This window comes from Chanodichthys erythropterus, chromosome 7 (assembly GCF_024489055.1).
Source record: "Chanodichthys erythropterus isolate Z2021 chromosome 7, ASM2448905v1, whole genome shotgun sequence".
NCBI lineage: Eukaryota > Metazoa > Chordata > Actinopteri > Cypriniformes > Xenocyprididae > Chanodichthys > Chanodichthys erythropterus.
In genome coordinates this window covers 10,066,821-10,083,667 of record NC_090227.1, presented here as the reverse complement: position 1 = coordinate 10,083,667, position 16,847 = coordinate 10,066,821, and the positions used below count along the sequence as shown (strand labels likewise).

The following is a 16,847-nucleotide window of genomic DNA, read 5'->3' as shown; positions in this document are numbered from 1 at the left end:
CTTGCACTATTCCCACACTTTTTGCTGCCTAACTCTGGCCCACCTCTCTCCACTCACACTTCGATACCTACCTCACCCTGCCTACCTCATTCTTTACCTGGTTCCATTCCTTTAACGACTTCACTTAGTGATTTGGTATACAGTACCTCACTCTATGACTAGCCTTGCCCCTTTAAATATCCACCCCATTTATTCTATCAGTGTGTGGTCCCACCCCTGTGTTCTATAGTTACCTCACTCTGCTTCCTTTTCTTAGTGAAGATGTATCGAATCAAAGTCTCTTGAAGCACCTCCTGTTTGACCAGGAAATGCCACAGACGGCGAGCAGGGAAGGAGAGATGGTGCTTTGACCTGAAGAGAGAAAAAAAAAATCATGTACATTTGTTCATATTTACATAATTTTTTAAATATTCTGTAATTATTTGGTGTAATTGAGATATTTGGAGCAAGTACTTACTTGAACGGTGTGTTCTCTGGCTCTAGCATGGCTTTGTGTCGGAGTATAGCCGGCCCCCCACCTGCACTCAGGTCCGTCGGGTAGGTGTTGATGTAGTTCGGTGGAGGGCCGTCAAATTTGTTAATCTTTTCCAAGAGAATCTGCTCCCAGTTTTCCAGTGTCTTCAGCACAGCATTGGCCAGGGGAGACGTCACTGGCAACTCTAAGATAACACAAGGGAGGCACAGGAAGTTAATGATTTAATTTACCTTTTGCCAGTTTGCACGTTAAGAGTACCTTTCTACTACTCATTAGGGGTGTAACGATACGCTCAGGTCACGATACGGTACGTATATCGATACGGAGTACACAATACAATACGTATCATGACATTTTGAACAAAATGAAACTGAAATTCAAAAAAGATTTATTAAAAAAACATTAAAAATTTCAATAATTTTCCTTGTACATACTGTACAAGATCACATTTCAATAAAATAAATAAATATAAAATTTTAATAAAAACCTTCTGTATTCAAATTAACAGTTGAATAGGGCTGTCTGTCACTGAAAAAAAAAAAAATTAAATTTAACATGAACTTAGAATTATGAATAGGGGCCGTTCACATATCGCGTCTAAAAACGCGTGGAAGGCGCGGCCGCACCGCTTCTCCTTCTTTCCAAAGCGCTTGCACTCCCGTGGCGTTGGTTGTTGCTATGCAACCATGAACTGAGCTCTCCAAGAGGATGAGGATGTTTCTGCAAAGGATAAATGATTTCTAGCCCTTGCATTAGTTTTACTATGAGATATATTGATGGAGATAAGATATAAAAACCACCATGTACAGCTATGATCAGCTGTTCGGCTGAGCTTTTGATGTTTTGTTAGGGAAAGGCCATAGCTGATCGGTTGATTCTTGTCACACGACCTGCGGTGCGCTTGCGGCATTCTGAGAAGTTGAGAATTGCATGCGCGTCGATCCCATTATGAGCGCGCCTGCCGCGCGGCTACATTTGAAAATAATAACTGACAACATGTGAACGGCCCCACAGAACTTCTTAAAGCAAAGCATCGCAAGCGTCTTTTGCTTTTCTGTGAGCACAGCTGTTGCTGTGCACTGCGGTGAAAGAAAGCCACGACTTTTCTCACGCGACCATGCAAGAGACTGACATGAGAAACGTTTAAACCTGCTTGCAAGATTCAATGTGTGCCCGAAACACTTACTGAACTAGAGAGCTGGTTGAGACACACCATCTACGATAAATCGTTACACCCCTAATACTTATATTAATTTAAAAATGTGGTAGCATTGGATCTGGACAGGAAGGATAACTCTGGGAGTTGGAAGGGGTGTGTTGCGATTCTGCCTTCTCACATCGCGATACAGGTTCGTGGACCTGTGTATCGCGATTTCGGTTTCATATCGCATATCGCTACAGCCCTACTACTCATGTACCTGTAAAGTCAAGTCCTGTCAGGGGCAGGAATGTCTTGACATTGTGAAGGGCAAGTTTGACCATCACCAGGCGGATCAGAGACCAACTGCAAAAACACAAATACAATCATCAGGATATACATATCCTGACCAGTGTCTTTCGTAGTGCTCTTTTTCATGAATAATTACAATTAACTCTTTCGCTGCAGCATTTTTAATAGATTTCACAAAAGTTTCATGGCCTCCAGAATATTTTGTTGTATGATTATTGGAACATTAAACATTAAACATTGCTTTCATTAAAAAAGCAAAAAGCTGAGAAAAATCATTTTGTCAGATTACGTCTGGATTGGATTCAGAATGATGATCAAAACACAGTTGGAGCAGATTGGATTCATCAGCACCCCCAAAGCTTATACAGTCCTATACCTCGTCTTGGGTCGACATTTCATTTGGTAATGTTAGGCAGTTTTGATTTATATGCTGTTTAAAATTGATGATTGCAACATATATATATATATATATATATATATATATATATATATATATATATATATTTTTTTTTTTTTTTTTTTTACATTTAATTTGTGCTTCTTCAACTGTGTTTTGATCCAGAGATTCTGCACTCTTTCAGAAGATGCGTAATAGTGCCCCCTATCATATAACAGTGAAAACATGGAAAGCCAGAAAATTCCATCAATGGTGGGGAAGCATAGTCTCATAAATGACGGAAAATTCGGTCAATGGTGGGGAAAGAGTTAATAATTATTTTTGTCAATAAAGAATTAGTTCACTTCAGAATTTAATTTACTCGCCCCATGTCATCCAAGATGTTTATGTCTTTCTTCAGTCAAAAAGAAATTAAGGTTTTTGAGGAAAACATTCCATACATTTTATCCATATAGTGGACTTCAACAGGGTCAAAGGGTTGAAGGTCCAAATTGCAGTTTAAATGCAGCTTCAAAGGGCTCTACATGATCCCAGCCGAGGAATAAGGGTCTTATCTAGCAAAACATAATTTCCTTAAAAAAAAAAAAAAAAAAAAAAAAAAAAATTATATATATACATAGCAGAGCAATGCAAGACGAGCATTTGTGGTTAAAAATAAAATTTATTTATTTATTTATTTATTTATTTATTTTTTTTTTTGAAAATGACCAATTGTTTTGCTAGATTAGACCCTTATTCCTCAGCTGAGATCATGTAGAGCTCTTTGAATCTGCATTTAAACTGCAATTTGGACCTGCAAAACCCCAGAGAATAATCCTGGAATGTTTTGCTCAAAAACCTTAATTTCTTTTCGACTGAAGAAAGAAAGACATAAACATCTTGGATGATATGGGGGTGAGTAAATTATCAGGAAATTTTAATTCTGACGTGAACTAATCCTTTAACACATATTATGTCATATTTCATTAATTTCTTTAACCACTGTTTTAAGTTTGTTTAAACTTTTCAATTTATTTTCACATTGTTAATTAATTTCGGTTTATAAAATGCATCACATTAATTTTTAGTTTAGTTTTACTTCTCTCTGTTGCAACCCTGCTTAACTCTACTTTTTGATGTGTTATAATCTCACCTGTAAGAGTTTGGATCGGAGTGTTCTGTCATCTGTGTGTCAGAGAGGAAGGCATCATCATCATCCTCATTGTCACTAGCACCGCTCTCATCTGAGTCGTACAGCGCCCCGCTGTCAGAGAGGGGAAGGAAAGGCTGGAGGAAACACACAAACATACACACAGACAGAAAGCAATGAGACACTCTGACAAATGCTTTCTAGATTCATAAACTGAATAAATAATTCAGATTTGCATCAGTGTAAATAAGCAGTTGTTGTGGTCTCACTTTGGCCACAAAGTAATCCCACATGCTGAGCTCAGGTGGGATGAACTTCTCCTTATAGGTGGGCCGCTCTACAGGGACGGGTGGAGGTGTGGCTGGAGTCTCTTTAACGGGACGTCCAGGAACAAGCATGCGCATGTTAAACCTGCGTCGCTGTCGGTCCACGTCCTCAGCAGGAGGGGTCGGGGGAGGGACTGCTGGAGGACAGAGAAAAACAGAGTGTGAGAGACCAGTCCACTACCTACATAGCAAGTAACGGAGAAAGAGGTATGTTTGGAATGGCATACAACCTACTACTTCAGAAAGAAAGTAGTATGCAGTATTTGTACTATTCAAAGTATGCACAGAATACCCTGATAACTTACTATATGCCCAAAATATGCCCAGATTGTGAATCTCGTGGCAATGCACTCAAATCTTTTTATTTATTTATTTTTGTTTAAATTTGATAAAAAAGATGCCAAATAATATATATATATATATATATATATATATATATATATATATATATATATATATATATATATATATATATATATATATATATATATATATATATATATATATATATATATATATATATATATATATATATATGCTATGTTTTTCGAGTCAGCAAGTGGTGGCCATTGATCATATTGGGAAATAAAAAAATAAATTATATATATAATTTATTTTTTTATTTCCCAATATGATCAATGGCCACCACTTGCTGACTCGAAAAACATAGCATACTACTGCTTGAAATGTTTAGGTCAGCATACTGCATATTGTTTCACATACATTTTTACATAGCAGTATATTACTACTCCATTCCGAACACAGCCAGAGAGGTAAAATATTTTTTAAAAATGGAAAAAGTCATGCTAGTAAAGCACTCAATTTAGGAGAGAAAACTGTGAAACTGTGAGAAACTGTGAAAGAATCCTATCTGAACACACACTGATCCTAAAATGAGAGCAGATGGTCATGATTAAACACATCTACTGTACAGAGATGTGAGGTTTATCATTGGATTCAGGTTCATTACAGTTGTTAGTCTTCACAGTAGGTCGTGCAGCTGCGTCATGGGTAATAAAGCTGAGAGGGTCCTCTGTGATCTTACAGAGAGTACAGAGTGATATTAAACTGCTCACACACATACATACGACACAGCACACCATCAAGAAAACAAACCTTCCCCGTTATCCTGTTTCACTTCATCAGGTACAACTAAATATAACAAACTTAAAAACATACTTTAAAATCACCATAAAATTAAAACTGACAATTCTTGATTTTTTTTTTTTTTTTTTTTTAATGGAATACTGCAATATTTATTATAAATGATTTATCTGTTAATTCTTGTGTCCTCATAATCTTTAATCAAAATAATTTCCCCTCACTCTTGCAATGACATGTCCTTCTCCTCTTCTCTTCCTGCTTACAGGCAAAAGATCAGGACAACCTGTCACTCACAATAGCAAACCACAATGATCCAGCAATCTAATTTACAATGGACCAAATCAAGTCCCGCCCTACATTTTTTCTAGTTTGAGAAGCAGTTTCACATATGTCAGAATAGCAAAGAAAAGACTACCACAGCCTCCACTACATGCAGACTAAAAGTGCACTGTATGTTACTTCAGTGTCACAAGCCTTAAAAGGTTGGTTCACCCAAAAATGAAAATTATGTTATTAATGACTCACCCTCATTTCGTTCCAAACCCGTAAGACCTTCGTTCATCTTCGGAACACAGTTAAAGATATTTTAGATTTAGTCCGAGAGCTTTCTGTCCCTCCATTGAAAATGTATGTACGGTATACTGTCCATGTTTAGAAAGGTAATAAAAACATCATCAAAGTAGCCCATGTGACATCAGTGGGTCAGTTAGAATTTTTTGAAGCATCGAAAATACATTTTGTTCCAAAAATAACAAAAACTACGACTTTTTTCAACATTGTATTCTCTTCCGGAATCCTTTCCATTGAATTGATTCCATTGAATCCTTTCATCTGTCGGCGTTGGTAATACACTTTTACGTCACTGTGGTTGTTTTTGGCGATTAGGACATCCGCGGCATGCACACTTACGCACCATTTAAAAAAAATATAGCAATACCAAAATACAAACAATGTAGAATAGCTTAAATACAGCGTGCGTCTCCCTCAGACTGAAAACGAAGCTCGGGCGCACCAGATAACACATCAGCAGTGTCTTACATCAGCACTGCGGAGTCGTGAACCACACTCCGGAGCAGAAGGGGGTGGTAATGCACCAATAAGCTGGGTGCCAACTGCCGTAAAACAGGAAAGAAGAAGAAGCAGAAGAAGCGGAGTCGTGAACACGAATTGACAACAGACCTGGAAGAGAATACAATGCTGAATAAAGTCGTAGTTTTTGTTATTTTTGGACCAAAATGTATTTTCGATGCTTCGAAATGTCGCGGATGTCCTAATCGCCAAAAACAACCACGGCGACGTAAAAGTGTATTACCAACGCCGACAGATGAAAGGATTCAATGGAATCAATTCAATGGAAAGGATTCCGGAAGAGAATACAATGCTGAAAAAAGTCGTAGTTTTTGTTATTTTTGGACCAAAATGTATTTTCGATGCTTCAAAAAATTCTAACTAACCCACTGATGTCACATGGACTACTTTGATGATGTTTTTATTACCTTTCTGGACATGGACAGTATACCGTACATACATTTTCAATGGAGGGCAAGAAGGGTCTCGGACTAAATCTAAAATATCTTAAACTGTGTTCCGAAGATGAACGGAGGTCTTACGGGTTTGGAACAACATGAGGGTGAGTCATTAATGACATCATTTTCATTTTTGGGTGAACTAACCCTTTAAGTACACATAACACAGCAACAGCTGTGAAAGAAAAGAAATGTGGTTCATTTGGTCAAAAACTGCTGGTGAGTCGATGAGTTTAAAAATCTTTATGACTGATTAATTTATTTGTGGAAAATGCAGATGTTCAAGAACCCATTTGTGGAACCTGACACATTTTTGAAATCATTTGATTACAGTATTTTTGAAAATAGTTTATGATTGTGGTGTTTCAGATTACTTTGTATTATCATAGATGAGGTGGGGAATGTAACAAGCCCACAAAAACACACATAACTAAAAGCTTTCATTTTCAAACAGTTTTGAAAAATGCAGCTTATACTTGAAGTTCAGTATCTCATCTCTTCAGGTGTCTGTTGTATAAAGATTCTCTCTATCTCTGTATTGATGTGTTTTCTTTTGAGCTGGAGCGCATTTTATTAGCATTTAAAGCATGTTTTGATTCAGATAGTGTGGAATGTTTATCTCAAATGTAAAGGCGGACACATTTGAAGAGAATAATCACCTCAAAACATAATCCTTCAGAGGTCATGTTCAAAGAGAAATTCCTGCAGTAAGATGCGAGTCTGTGAGTATGAGTGAGGTTTTATTTTGGAACAAAGAGCTGATAGGAAAACACAGACAGATTAAATTTACTGTGTTGATGATCAAAGGATCCACTCTTTGAGCACTGCCAGACAACACCTTGACAAAACGCCAAGAGCTGACAAGTATGAAAACAAAACCTTAATCATTGGGTTTTTACTTTGTTTTATGAATGCGGTCCTTTTATGTGTCACCTGAACCACCTTCCAAGTTTAGGAATGCTAGATTTTGGAAAAATAAAATTAAATGTAAACATTTTCTGTGAAGTTTACTTAAAAGTTAGTCATTAAAATGGTAATTCCACCAAAAATCTAAACTAATTTAGATTTTTCTTTTTCATATTTTCTGACCCTTAGAATTAAACAGCTGTTATTAATGTACCCTTAAAGGTGCAGCATGTAATATTGACAGCTAATGGTTAAAATGAGTACTGCAGGCCAAATTCAAAATATTGGAGAGAGTTGTTTCTCCCGCCCCCTTCTTCTCAGACTCGATGCTCGTGCGAGTTGCCAGATTGACACGCAACAGGAATGAGTGAAATTGACAATGGAAAGCAACAAGCCTTAAACTGTGAGCTGATCAGCTAATGCAGTAGTTTCCAAACTGGGGTACGTGACGTGACAAAAGGGGGTACGCGAACAAAATGTTGAGTAGTTCATTTAATTCTACCATAAAATATTATTAAAATCGAGCATGTATTTCTAACAGCCATAATGTCGTAAATCTAGTACATTTAATCAGATTACCTCATCAGTTGCAGTCAAAAATGACTGTATCCACACAAGCAGCATGGCATGCGTATGACAGATTGCGTAGACTCCACGTTGTCGCTAAATTACTGTAAATTACCTTTGTAAAAGTGGGGATTTAGCACTTACTCGCATGAAGAACAAATAAAGACACAGATAATTAATTCATTTTGATTTAAGACTCAAACTTTTTCCGATACAAAAACATACTTTGTGTGAGGACTTATATTTAACGATGATAACAAGCAAGAATGCAATTGTTCCCAAATATCCACATGACTGCAAACGTGACATTATACAATGGGTCAAAAAATAAAACATACATTTTAAACACAGTACTGTCATATTTACTCTATTTTGCAATGAAATAATAGTTCTAACGAAAACCACAGCAGAACTACAACACACGTCTGTGAATAATTCTGCGGCTTTGAACGAATTGTGAGAGTCAATGATTCAATGATTCATTCACAGCCACTTGCTTCGTTACTGAATGACTTGATGACTCACTCATAAAAACAGTGACTTGCTGCCACCTACTGGCGGTTTTAGTTTAATATTTAAAAGTTTTACTTAATTTTACCATCATTGCATATTTCTCTATTAAACATTTTTTATTTAAAACATTATAAAATAAAGTTATTCATAAAGGTAAAAAAATGCACTGGAAAATCAAATTTATTTAAATGGTGACTGCAGTCGAAGTGGAAGGGAGGGGGGTACGTAGAAGGATGGTGATCCCCTCAGGGGGTACTCCAAGCTAAAAAGTTTGGGAGCCACTGAGCTAATGTATTATTGTATTTTTATGCTTTAGTACAGTCAAAAAATTACATACAGCACCTTTAAGAGTTCTACATGTAAATGACATCTATTATCTAACCTCTTTTTATGTGAAATGACAACGCCCCCACCAAGTTGCTAAATATTGAATAGCCATTCTATGTTAATGTTGACGAGCTTACACTTAGGCCGTGTGTCCACCTTAACGTTTTTTCCAGCTGCTAGCGTATTTTTTCAATTGTTTTCAATGAGAACGGCGCGTTTTTTAAATGCCAGGAGTGTAACGAGGCGCTGAGCATCTTTTTCACACTCAAGCGCTGAGAGCTGGGCGTTTTTTACTGGTCGCCTCGAGTAGAATAATGTTCAACTTTGAGTAAAACGCTGCGCTCATCACTGTCACTTTTTAGCCAGCCGTCCAATCAGAGTGGAGGAGGGGTGGGACAAATACAACTCCGACCAACTGTCACACTCTTGCTGTACAGCGACATCAACAAACAGAAACAAAATGGATGAGGAATTAATATTGCTGGTCTCCGAACATACATAGCAAGTAATTCCACATTGTGTCAACATTTTTAGTCTGAAACAAATTACCTGCAAAATCAGTTATAAGTAACAGTGACGCGGATATTCCATATCATAGCAACAAAGCGTCTCAACGGAAAAAAACACTGCGCTGCAGAAGCGCTCACAGATAGATGTTTTAAGCAGAGCGCCTAGCGTTTTCAGCTGGTGGACACACGGCCTTACAGTAGCGATAAAATGCTTCCAGTGTTGTTCTAAAACTAAATCTATAAAAAATTGTTTTTGGTAACTGAAATAAAGCTGAAAAAAAGAAAAGAAAAAGAAAAAAAAAATAATAGTGTGTGGTGACAAAGACACATACAAAGTCAATATGCAAAAGTAAGGTTACAGCCTCAAAATCAGCCTGGCATCATGTCACCAATTTCGTTGATTCATTATTTAAGAACTTTTTTGTAGGCATGGACTCACAATAATCAGAGCTGATTTTGGTATAAATCAGACCAACAGTATAGGAGTCAGAAAAAGTTGGTTTTCAAGAAAATTCAAAATGGCGGACAGACATTTTGACCGACTACGGCATAATTGGTATCATTGTTCTAGATATGACTCAAGAAATCTATCAACTATAGTTTCATTAAAATAGGCAAAATTAATCAAAAGCAATTAGCAATGTTGGAAATATCCTTATAAATTTTAAACACAAGGTGGCGCTATCTCAAAACGTTTTGAATACCTTTTGTGGTATGTTGCCGCTGACATAGTCAGAGTTTCATAACGATACATTAATGAGTTCATAAATACAGCATTTGACGACAAAATTCAAAATGGCCAACACCCAAAATGGCCGACATGATCAGAGCCAATTTTGGTGAAAGTTGGACTATCTAGGACAGTGGTCAGGAACCTATTACTCACAAGCCACATGTGGCTCATCATGTGGCTCACTAGTTGTCTCACCATTCACCAGCATGAGATCATTAAAAACTAAGACACATCACTAGAGATCGGTTTCCTGCAGAAAATGCAGTCAATTACAATTCCTTTGTTGTACAGCCTACCAAAGTTAATTTAAAGTCAATTTACAATAATATTTTCAAGTTGTTCCGACCAATTTGCATATTGCAGTGTTGTGCACAACATCAATCAATGGCAAACCATTTACCTTTCAAACGAGTATGCTCACACTGTTCAGTAATGACCACATTTACTTGCAGATCTGATTCTAAAAATGTTCTGTTTATACAGCAGCTTACTGTGGCAACTCGAACACATTCTGTATGAATGAGCAATCAAAGTCACAAGCTATTCTATTCTATTCTATTCTATTCTATTCTATTCTATTCTATTCTATTCTATTCTATTCTATTCTATTCTATTCTATTCTATTCTAGCGCTTGCCATGAATATCACCTGTAACCGTGACATGATTAAAGTAAATTTAAAAGACGTCCATAAAACTGGAAATTATCACAGTCAACGCGGCACAGCTTTTATACAGACAGAAGCCTTTTAGTCACACACAGATCACACAATATTCAGCTCAGAGACTGAATCTGAAACCTTCACAACACAGCCCATTTCTCCATCTCTGCAAGTTAACGAAACGACACATGAAAACACAGCACATACACACAAAACATGTTTGTGTGCAGCACAGGGCGGTTCTTTCGCACTGTATGACGTGACAGACAACAAGCTGCCCAGTCTGGTTCACACAGCAAGGGTTTGTAGAGATTGCGCTTGTGAGTCACGAAATTTACAGGTATGAGTTCAGTGATAGAATGTGATTGTCACTCCGGTAAATAACTAAACTCTGTGTGAAGGCAAGCATAAGGAGTCAAATACAAGACTCACAACAATATTCTATTGTTGTGTGAACACAGTATCTACTAAAAAAAATTATAAAATATTTCGGAGCATTAATATTAGAAGAAGCACAGACAATCCTGTTTTCCATTATATATCTTTTAAGCAATAAGCGTAATCAGTTTGGTTCCTCCATAAAGGTCTCATCAGTTCAGACAGGGAAGAACAGAACAAACTCTCTGAATGTTGACCTCAGACAGCTGGTGTGCACCTGAGCCTGAGGCACTCACCGTATCTCTACACATGCAGCGGGGAGGTCGGCTATCTCACACACACACAGACACACACATGTCCACATCTAGACTGGAGTTTAAAACAGGCTAAAAGGCTAAACAGTGAGACAGGAGGAGGGAGACAGTGTGTGTACCTGATTTATTCTCAGACTGGAGCTCTGCCTGCCTGTTTGAGTCCACATTTGCTGTGATGGTCACACACACACACACACATACACATAAGATGATGAGATGAAAATGAGACACAAAAGCAAAATATGCACACAAACACAAAAAAGGCCAGATGAAAACAAACACACAACAAACTAAACATAATAAAGTAACAAATGATGATATATAATATATGAAAAAAGAACAAACATCACCACAAATCACACAAAGCACCTCTCCACACACTAACAGGGACTGACACACATGGCCTGCCATCTAGAATATATATCGGTAACACTTTAAAATAAGGTATTAATTAAAGGGTTAGTTCACCATAAAATGAAAATTAAGTCATCATGTACTTGCCCTAGTGTTGTTCTAATGCCGTATTCTCTTCTTTCTTTTTTGGGCCAGAAATGGAGATTTTTCTTTTTTTTATTTGAAGTCCCACTCGCAGTCGTCATATTATGATCATGTTATGTCAGTAAATAGCGACCAGCCTCAAACTTTAAAAAGGATGCAAGTATCACAAAATGGTCCCATGCGACACGTGTTGTATATTATATATATATACACGTGTTCTAGGGGTATATGATTTGGTGAAAAACAAACCGAAATGTAATGCATTATTTAACGAAAACCCAGAAAAAAGCACACTAGTTGTGAGAAATCAAAATGAATAAAAACACGACATGAAATACAATCCATGTACTATCTTCTCTGAGGTGAATATATCCGTTGTGTTCATTGCAACAAGAAGTAATCACGTTCACAACTGTCATCCATCTAAGTTCCAGTCAGGAGATATTCAACTCAGTGAAGAAAGTACATATACTTTACTGTGGATTTGTAGGCATTGCATTTCATGTCGCATTTTTATTAATCTCGATTTCTCGCAACTTATGTGATTTTTCTGGGCAAGTTGGAGTGAATTGTGGCGCTAATAGAGTCTCATGAACTTCAGGATTTTCGTTAAATAATACATTAAATTTCATTTTATTTTACACACATCAAATATATGACGTGTCACATGGGACCATTCTGTAATAATGTTGTGTCATGGTCATGATTCACTGCCATTATATGGATGACCATGTGCGGGACATTTTTTTTTTTTTTTATTCTCCTTTTGTGGTCCAAAAAAGAAAGAAGGACATACAGCGTTAGAATAACACCAGGGTGAGTGCATGATGACTTCATTTTCATTTTAGAGTGAACTATCCCTTTAACTAACATTAACTAACAATGAGCAATACATTCGTTACCATATTTAGTAATTGTTAGTTAAAAAAATAAAACTGTTCCTTGTTAGGTCATTTAACTCAGGTCCCTTAAATAATAATATCAGACACAATTTTTGATTTTAAAAATGTATTAGTAAATATTAATATTAACATGCGCTAAGATAAATAAATGCTTTAGAAGTAGTTTTCATTGTTAGTTCATGTTAACTAATGTAGTTAACTAATGTTTACAAATGGAACCTTGTTGTACAGTGTTACCAATCAAATCACTGGACTTTCTTGTGCCAATTTATAAAAACTGCATCATTCACATCTTATTTCCTGTTCCTGTGTGGATGAAGTGCCGATGAGCTCTTACTCACAGCTCTCTGGCTGTGCTGTTTCAATGGTGACGTTACCGTGGTTACCAGCCTCAGTCTGAGGTGGTGCTTGGTTCACGGTCAGGGTAGGGGGATCGGAATCTGTGACCTTTACAACCTCTGACCCTTCAGACCCTGCTGCCTTGAGAGCAGCTGACAAGGGAGGAAATCTTATCAACTGGAGGACCCAGAGACTGTTTTCAAGATCGTTTTAAAAATCACATGGAACCAAAAATAGTGCTTGTCTGAACATAAAAAATGTAAACCTCTAACATAAAAATATTTAAAAACTTCTGATAAAAGCTGAATGTAAAGAACTTTATATGGACTTTCTTTACAGATGTAATGGGATGCCACATCATCAAACACCTCTGGCAGGGGTAGAAGACTCACCTGGAGTGATTTCAGGTGCCCGCTTAGGTTTAACAATGAGTTTGGCTCCGCCCCCAAACACGGCAGCCCACATGCGGTTGTTGAGGGGGTGAGCGGCCAGCCGGAAGAGCTCGTTTCCAGAGTGTGTGCCGAGACCGTGAATCAGCAGACTGAGATACACGGCCACCACCGCCTCACATAACATGACGTTCAGACGCACGTGATCATCACCCTGAGCACACGCCAACAGATTGATCAGAGACGACACACCTGGGAAAGAAAAAACATACAATGAGCAAGTGATGACTATTCACCCATCCGTCCATATATCCTGCATTTATATCTGTCCTTTCATTCATCCGTATATCAATGCTTCCTTCTATGCTTCAATATCTCCAGCTGTCTGTCCATCTGTCCAACCAATTTATGGCCATCCATTCAATCACTACTCTATCCATCCATCCATTCATCCATTCTCTCCTCCATATATCCATCCATCCATCCATCTTATCCAACCATTCTCTCCTCCATATATCTGCTCATCCATCCATCCATCCTTTTTATCCAACCACTCTCCTCCATATATCTGCTCATCCATCCATCCATCCATCCATCCATCCATCCATCCATCCATCCATCCATCCATCCATCCATCCATCCTTTTTATCCAACCACTCTCCTCCATATATCTGCTCATCCATCATCCATCCATCCTTTTTATCCAACCACTCTCCTCCATATATCTGCTCATCTATCCATCCATCCATCCATCCTTTTTATCCAACCACTCTCCTCCATATATCTGCTCATCCATCCATCCATCCATCCATCCATCCATCCATCCATCCTTTTTATCCAACCATTCTCTCCTCCATCCATCCATCCATCTTATCCAACCACTCTCCTCCATATATCTGCTCATTCATCCATCCATCCTTTTTATCCAACCATTCTCTCCTCCATATATCTGCTCATCCATCCATCCATCCTTTTTATCCAACCATTCCATCCATCCATCCATCTTATCCAATCACTCTCCTCCATATATCTGCTCATTCATCCATCCATCCTTTTTATCCAACCATTCTCTCCTCAATATATCTGCTCATCCATCCATCCATCCACCCATCCATCCATCCTTTTTATCCAACCATTCATTCCTCCATATATCTGCTCATCCATCCCCCCATCTTATCCAACCATTCTCTCCTCCAAATATCTGCTCATCCATCCATCCATCCATCCATCCATCCATCCATCCATCCATCCATCCATCCATCCATCCATCCATCCATCCGTCCATCTGTCCATCTGTCCATCTGTCCATCTGCTAACCCATCCAATATCTCCACCTATCTGACCATTCATTTACCCATCATGTGTCAGACCATCCATTCTTCCATCCATATACTTATCTATTACTATACTATAACTTCCATAATGTGAAATTGGATATTCAGTGGTTACAAAATAAATAAATAATAATAATAATAAAAAAATAAATTTTTATTTAATCAAAAGGTAGGCATTGTCTACCAATATAGAATCAGATCTGGATAAGAGTTTGTATTGTGCGAATATTATTGATTAATATTATTTTTCACCAACAGTCTGAACACCAGGGATTTTATTAAGAAAGTGAATAGGGTAAGTAGTCTTTACAGATGTTACTTTCCTCTCCACATAGAATGACTCATTATTAGATGAGGATGATTTTGAAATTGCTATTTCTCTGCATATGTTCCATGCAGTCTGATCTGATGTTTGTTACCTGGCCACTGTGCAGGGGCAGAGGTGGGTGTTGCATGTTCCTCAATGCTCTCGGTGCGAAGTCTACGCCTGTCGCTCAGTAACAGCCCCTGATACACCATCCCAGTATACTGATTGGCCTCTGCCTGGCTGCTAAACATGCACATCAGCAGGAGAGCATGAGTCAGTGACAGTGTGTGTAAGAGTTAACAGAATGGAATGAGGTTCATAATAGTCAGACAATCGAAGCTGGTACAACATCAAGCATTTTAAGGTGAATAACCAGTGAGTTTATCAGTAGTGTGTTTGTACCTGTAGCTGTGGCTGTCACACAGTGATTGGTAGATACAAGCCGATAGAGAAGCAGCGAGAGTGTGTAAAGCATTCACCTGAAATACACATGCAAATGTTAGTAGAAGCACATACAGGTTACATCTACATTTATCCAGAGGCATTTGAAAAACGCATTTTAGTTTCAAAACACTCACAGTGTTTTGAAAATGTTTAAATCATCTTAATGCACATGCATAAAATGAAATAAAAGCTTGCTGAGCTGATACAGAGACACAATACGTAATACATTTCTAACACTATTCTTCTGGCACAATAATTTTTTTTAGCAAAATATCCCACTAGCCTATTTACTTGTGTGTCCTAGTCACTCAACTCGCACCAGTTTTCAGAGAATTATTTATTCAATTCAGGGTCTGTTTAGCTTTAAAACACGAGCTCTGTCATTTTATGTCATTGTTTCTGAAGAGCGCACACCCTTACGTATTGCGCTGTGTGAAATACAGACTGAATGGGATGTCAAAACATCCCACTGCTGTATGGCTAGATGATACACAAACTATGTAAACCAGCTTCTCGCTACTAAAGTTTAAATGGATGCGGATTATAATCAAGGTAAAGATGATTGCGGTGACATACAGGAGTCATACACTAGCCTAAGCATGCATGAAGTCGTTATATTGATCCACAAACAAACTATGTATTTGCGCTCTCGACACACTGATCGCACATTGTATTTACACACAGACACATTTTATTACATTCGGTACATTGTTTCCACACACATTCAGGACAATGTTTTGATTTGTCATGTGTATGTTGCTGTGTTTAGTAATTCTGAATGGATCCTTGTATTGTAGGAGGTATATTCAGTCAGGTCAAGGAGGTTGGTTTAGGGTTTTTTTTCCCCTGCTTGTCCATGTGGTCCTATTCAGTATTCACATGTCTAAAATGTAAACAAGCTCTGTTGTTGTACACTGAATTCTGAAAAGTTTTGTTCAGGATTTTTTTTTTTTTTTTTTTGGGTAGACATAGCCACAGTTTTAATTTTCACAGTTTCTAATCTGTGTGTGTTTGTGTGTGTCTCACCCGGTCGTCCAGTATGTCTGGGTGTGGCGGAGCCTCCATCTGGACAACAGTGTATAGGATGTCATGTATGTGGTTTCCAAGGTGCAGGACGGGGTTGGCAATGACTGTCTTGGTGGGGGCGATGCTGGCAGACAGCAGGGGCAGAGTGGTGGGGAGGGGGAGTGGCGACTGAAGCTGCTTCACTGTCATTTCCTGAGGACACACAACCAATCAAATATGTGAAAAGATAATCAACCAGCCAGTTGCTTGAGAGCACAATATAAATCAATCAACATGTTGTGGAGATGTAAGGAC

At 37.9% G+C, this 16,847-nt stretch overlaps 1 protein-coding gene across 4 annotated transcripts in view; it reads right to left on the bottom strand.

Moving 5' to 3' along the window:
• Positions 1 to 16,847, bottom strand: part of dmxl2 (Dmx-like 2) — a 93,291-nt gene that overhangs the window by 18,994 nt on the left and 57,450 nt on the right. Inside the window, exons 26-35 of one of the 4 annotated variants that reach the window (XM_067389801.1) lie at positions 16,554 to 16,745; positions 15,486 to 15,562; positions 15,196 to 15,326; positions 13,446 to 13,694; positions 11,434 to 11,484; positions 3,721 to 3,914; positions 3,455 to 3,588; positions 1,894 to 1,979; positions 458 to 659; positions 234 to 351 (exon numbers count right to left, since the gene is read on the bottom strand). In XM_067389801.1, coding sequence (XP_067245902.1) covers positions 234 to 351; positions 458 to 659; positions 1,894 to 1,979; positions 3,455 to 3,588; positions 3,721 to 3,914; positions 11,434 to 11,484; positions 13,446 to 13,694; positions 15,196 to 15,326; positions 15,486 to 15,562; positions 16,554 to 16,745 — 1,434 coding nt within the window. The remainder of the gene's footprint in view (positions 1 to 233; positions 352 to 457; positions 660 to 1,893; positions 1,980 to 3,454; positions 3,589 to 3,720; positions 3,915 to 11,433; positions 11,485 to 13,445; positions 13,695 to 15,195; positions 15,327 to 15,485; positions 15,563 to 16,553; positions 16,746 to 16,847) is intronic. The other 3 variants (XM_067389802.1, XM_067389803.1, XM_067389804.1) reach the window with 3 other exon arrangements.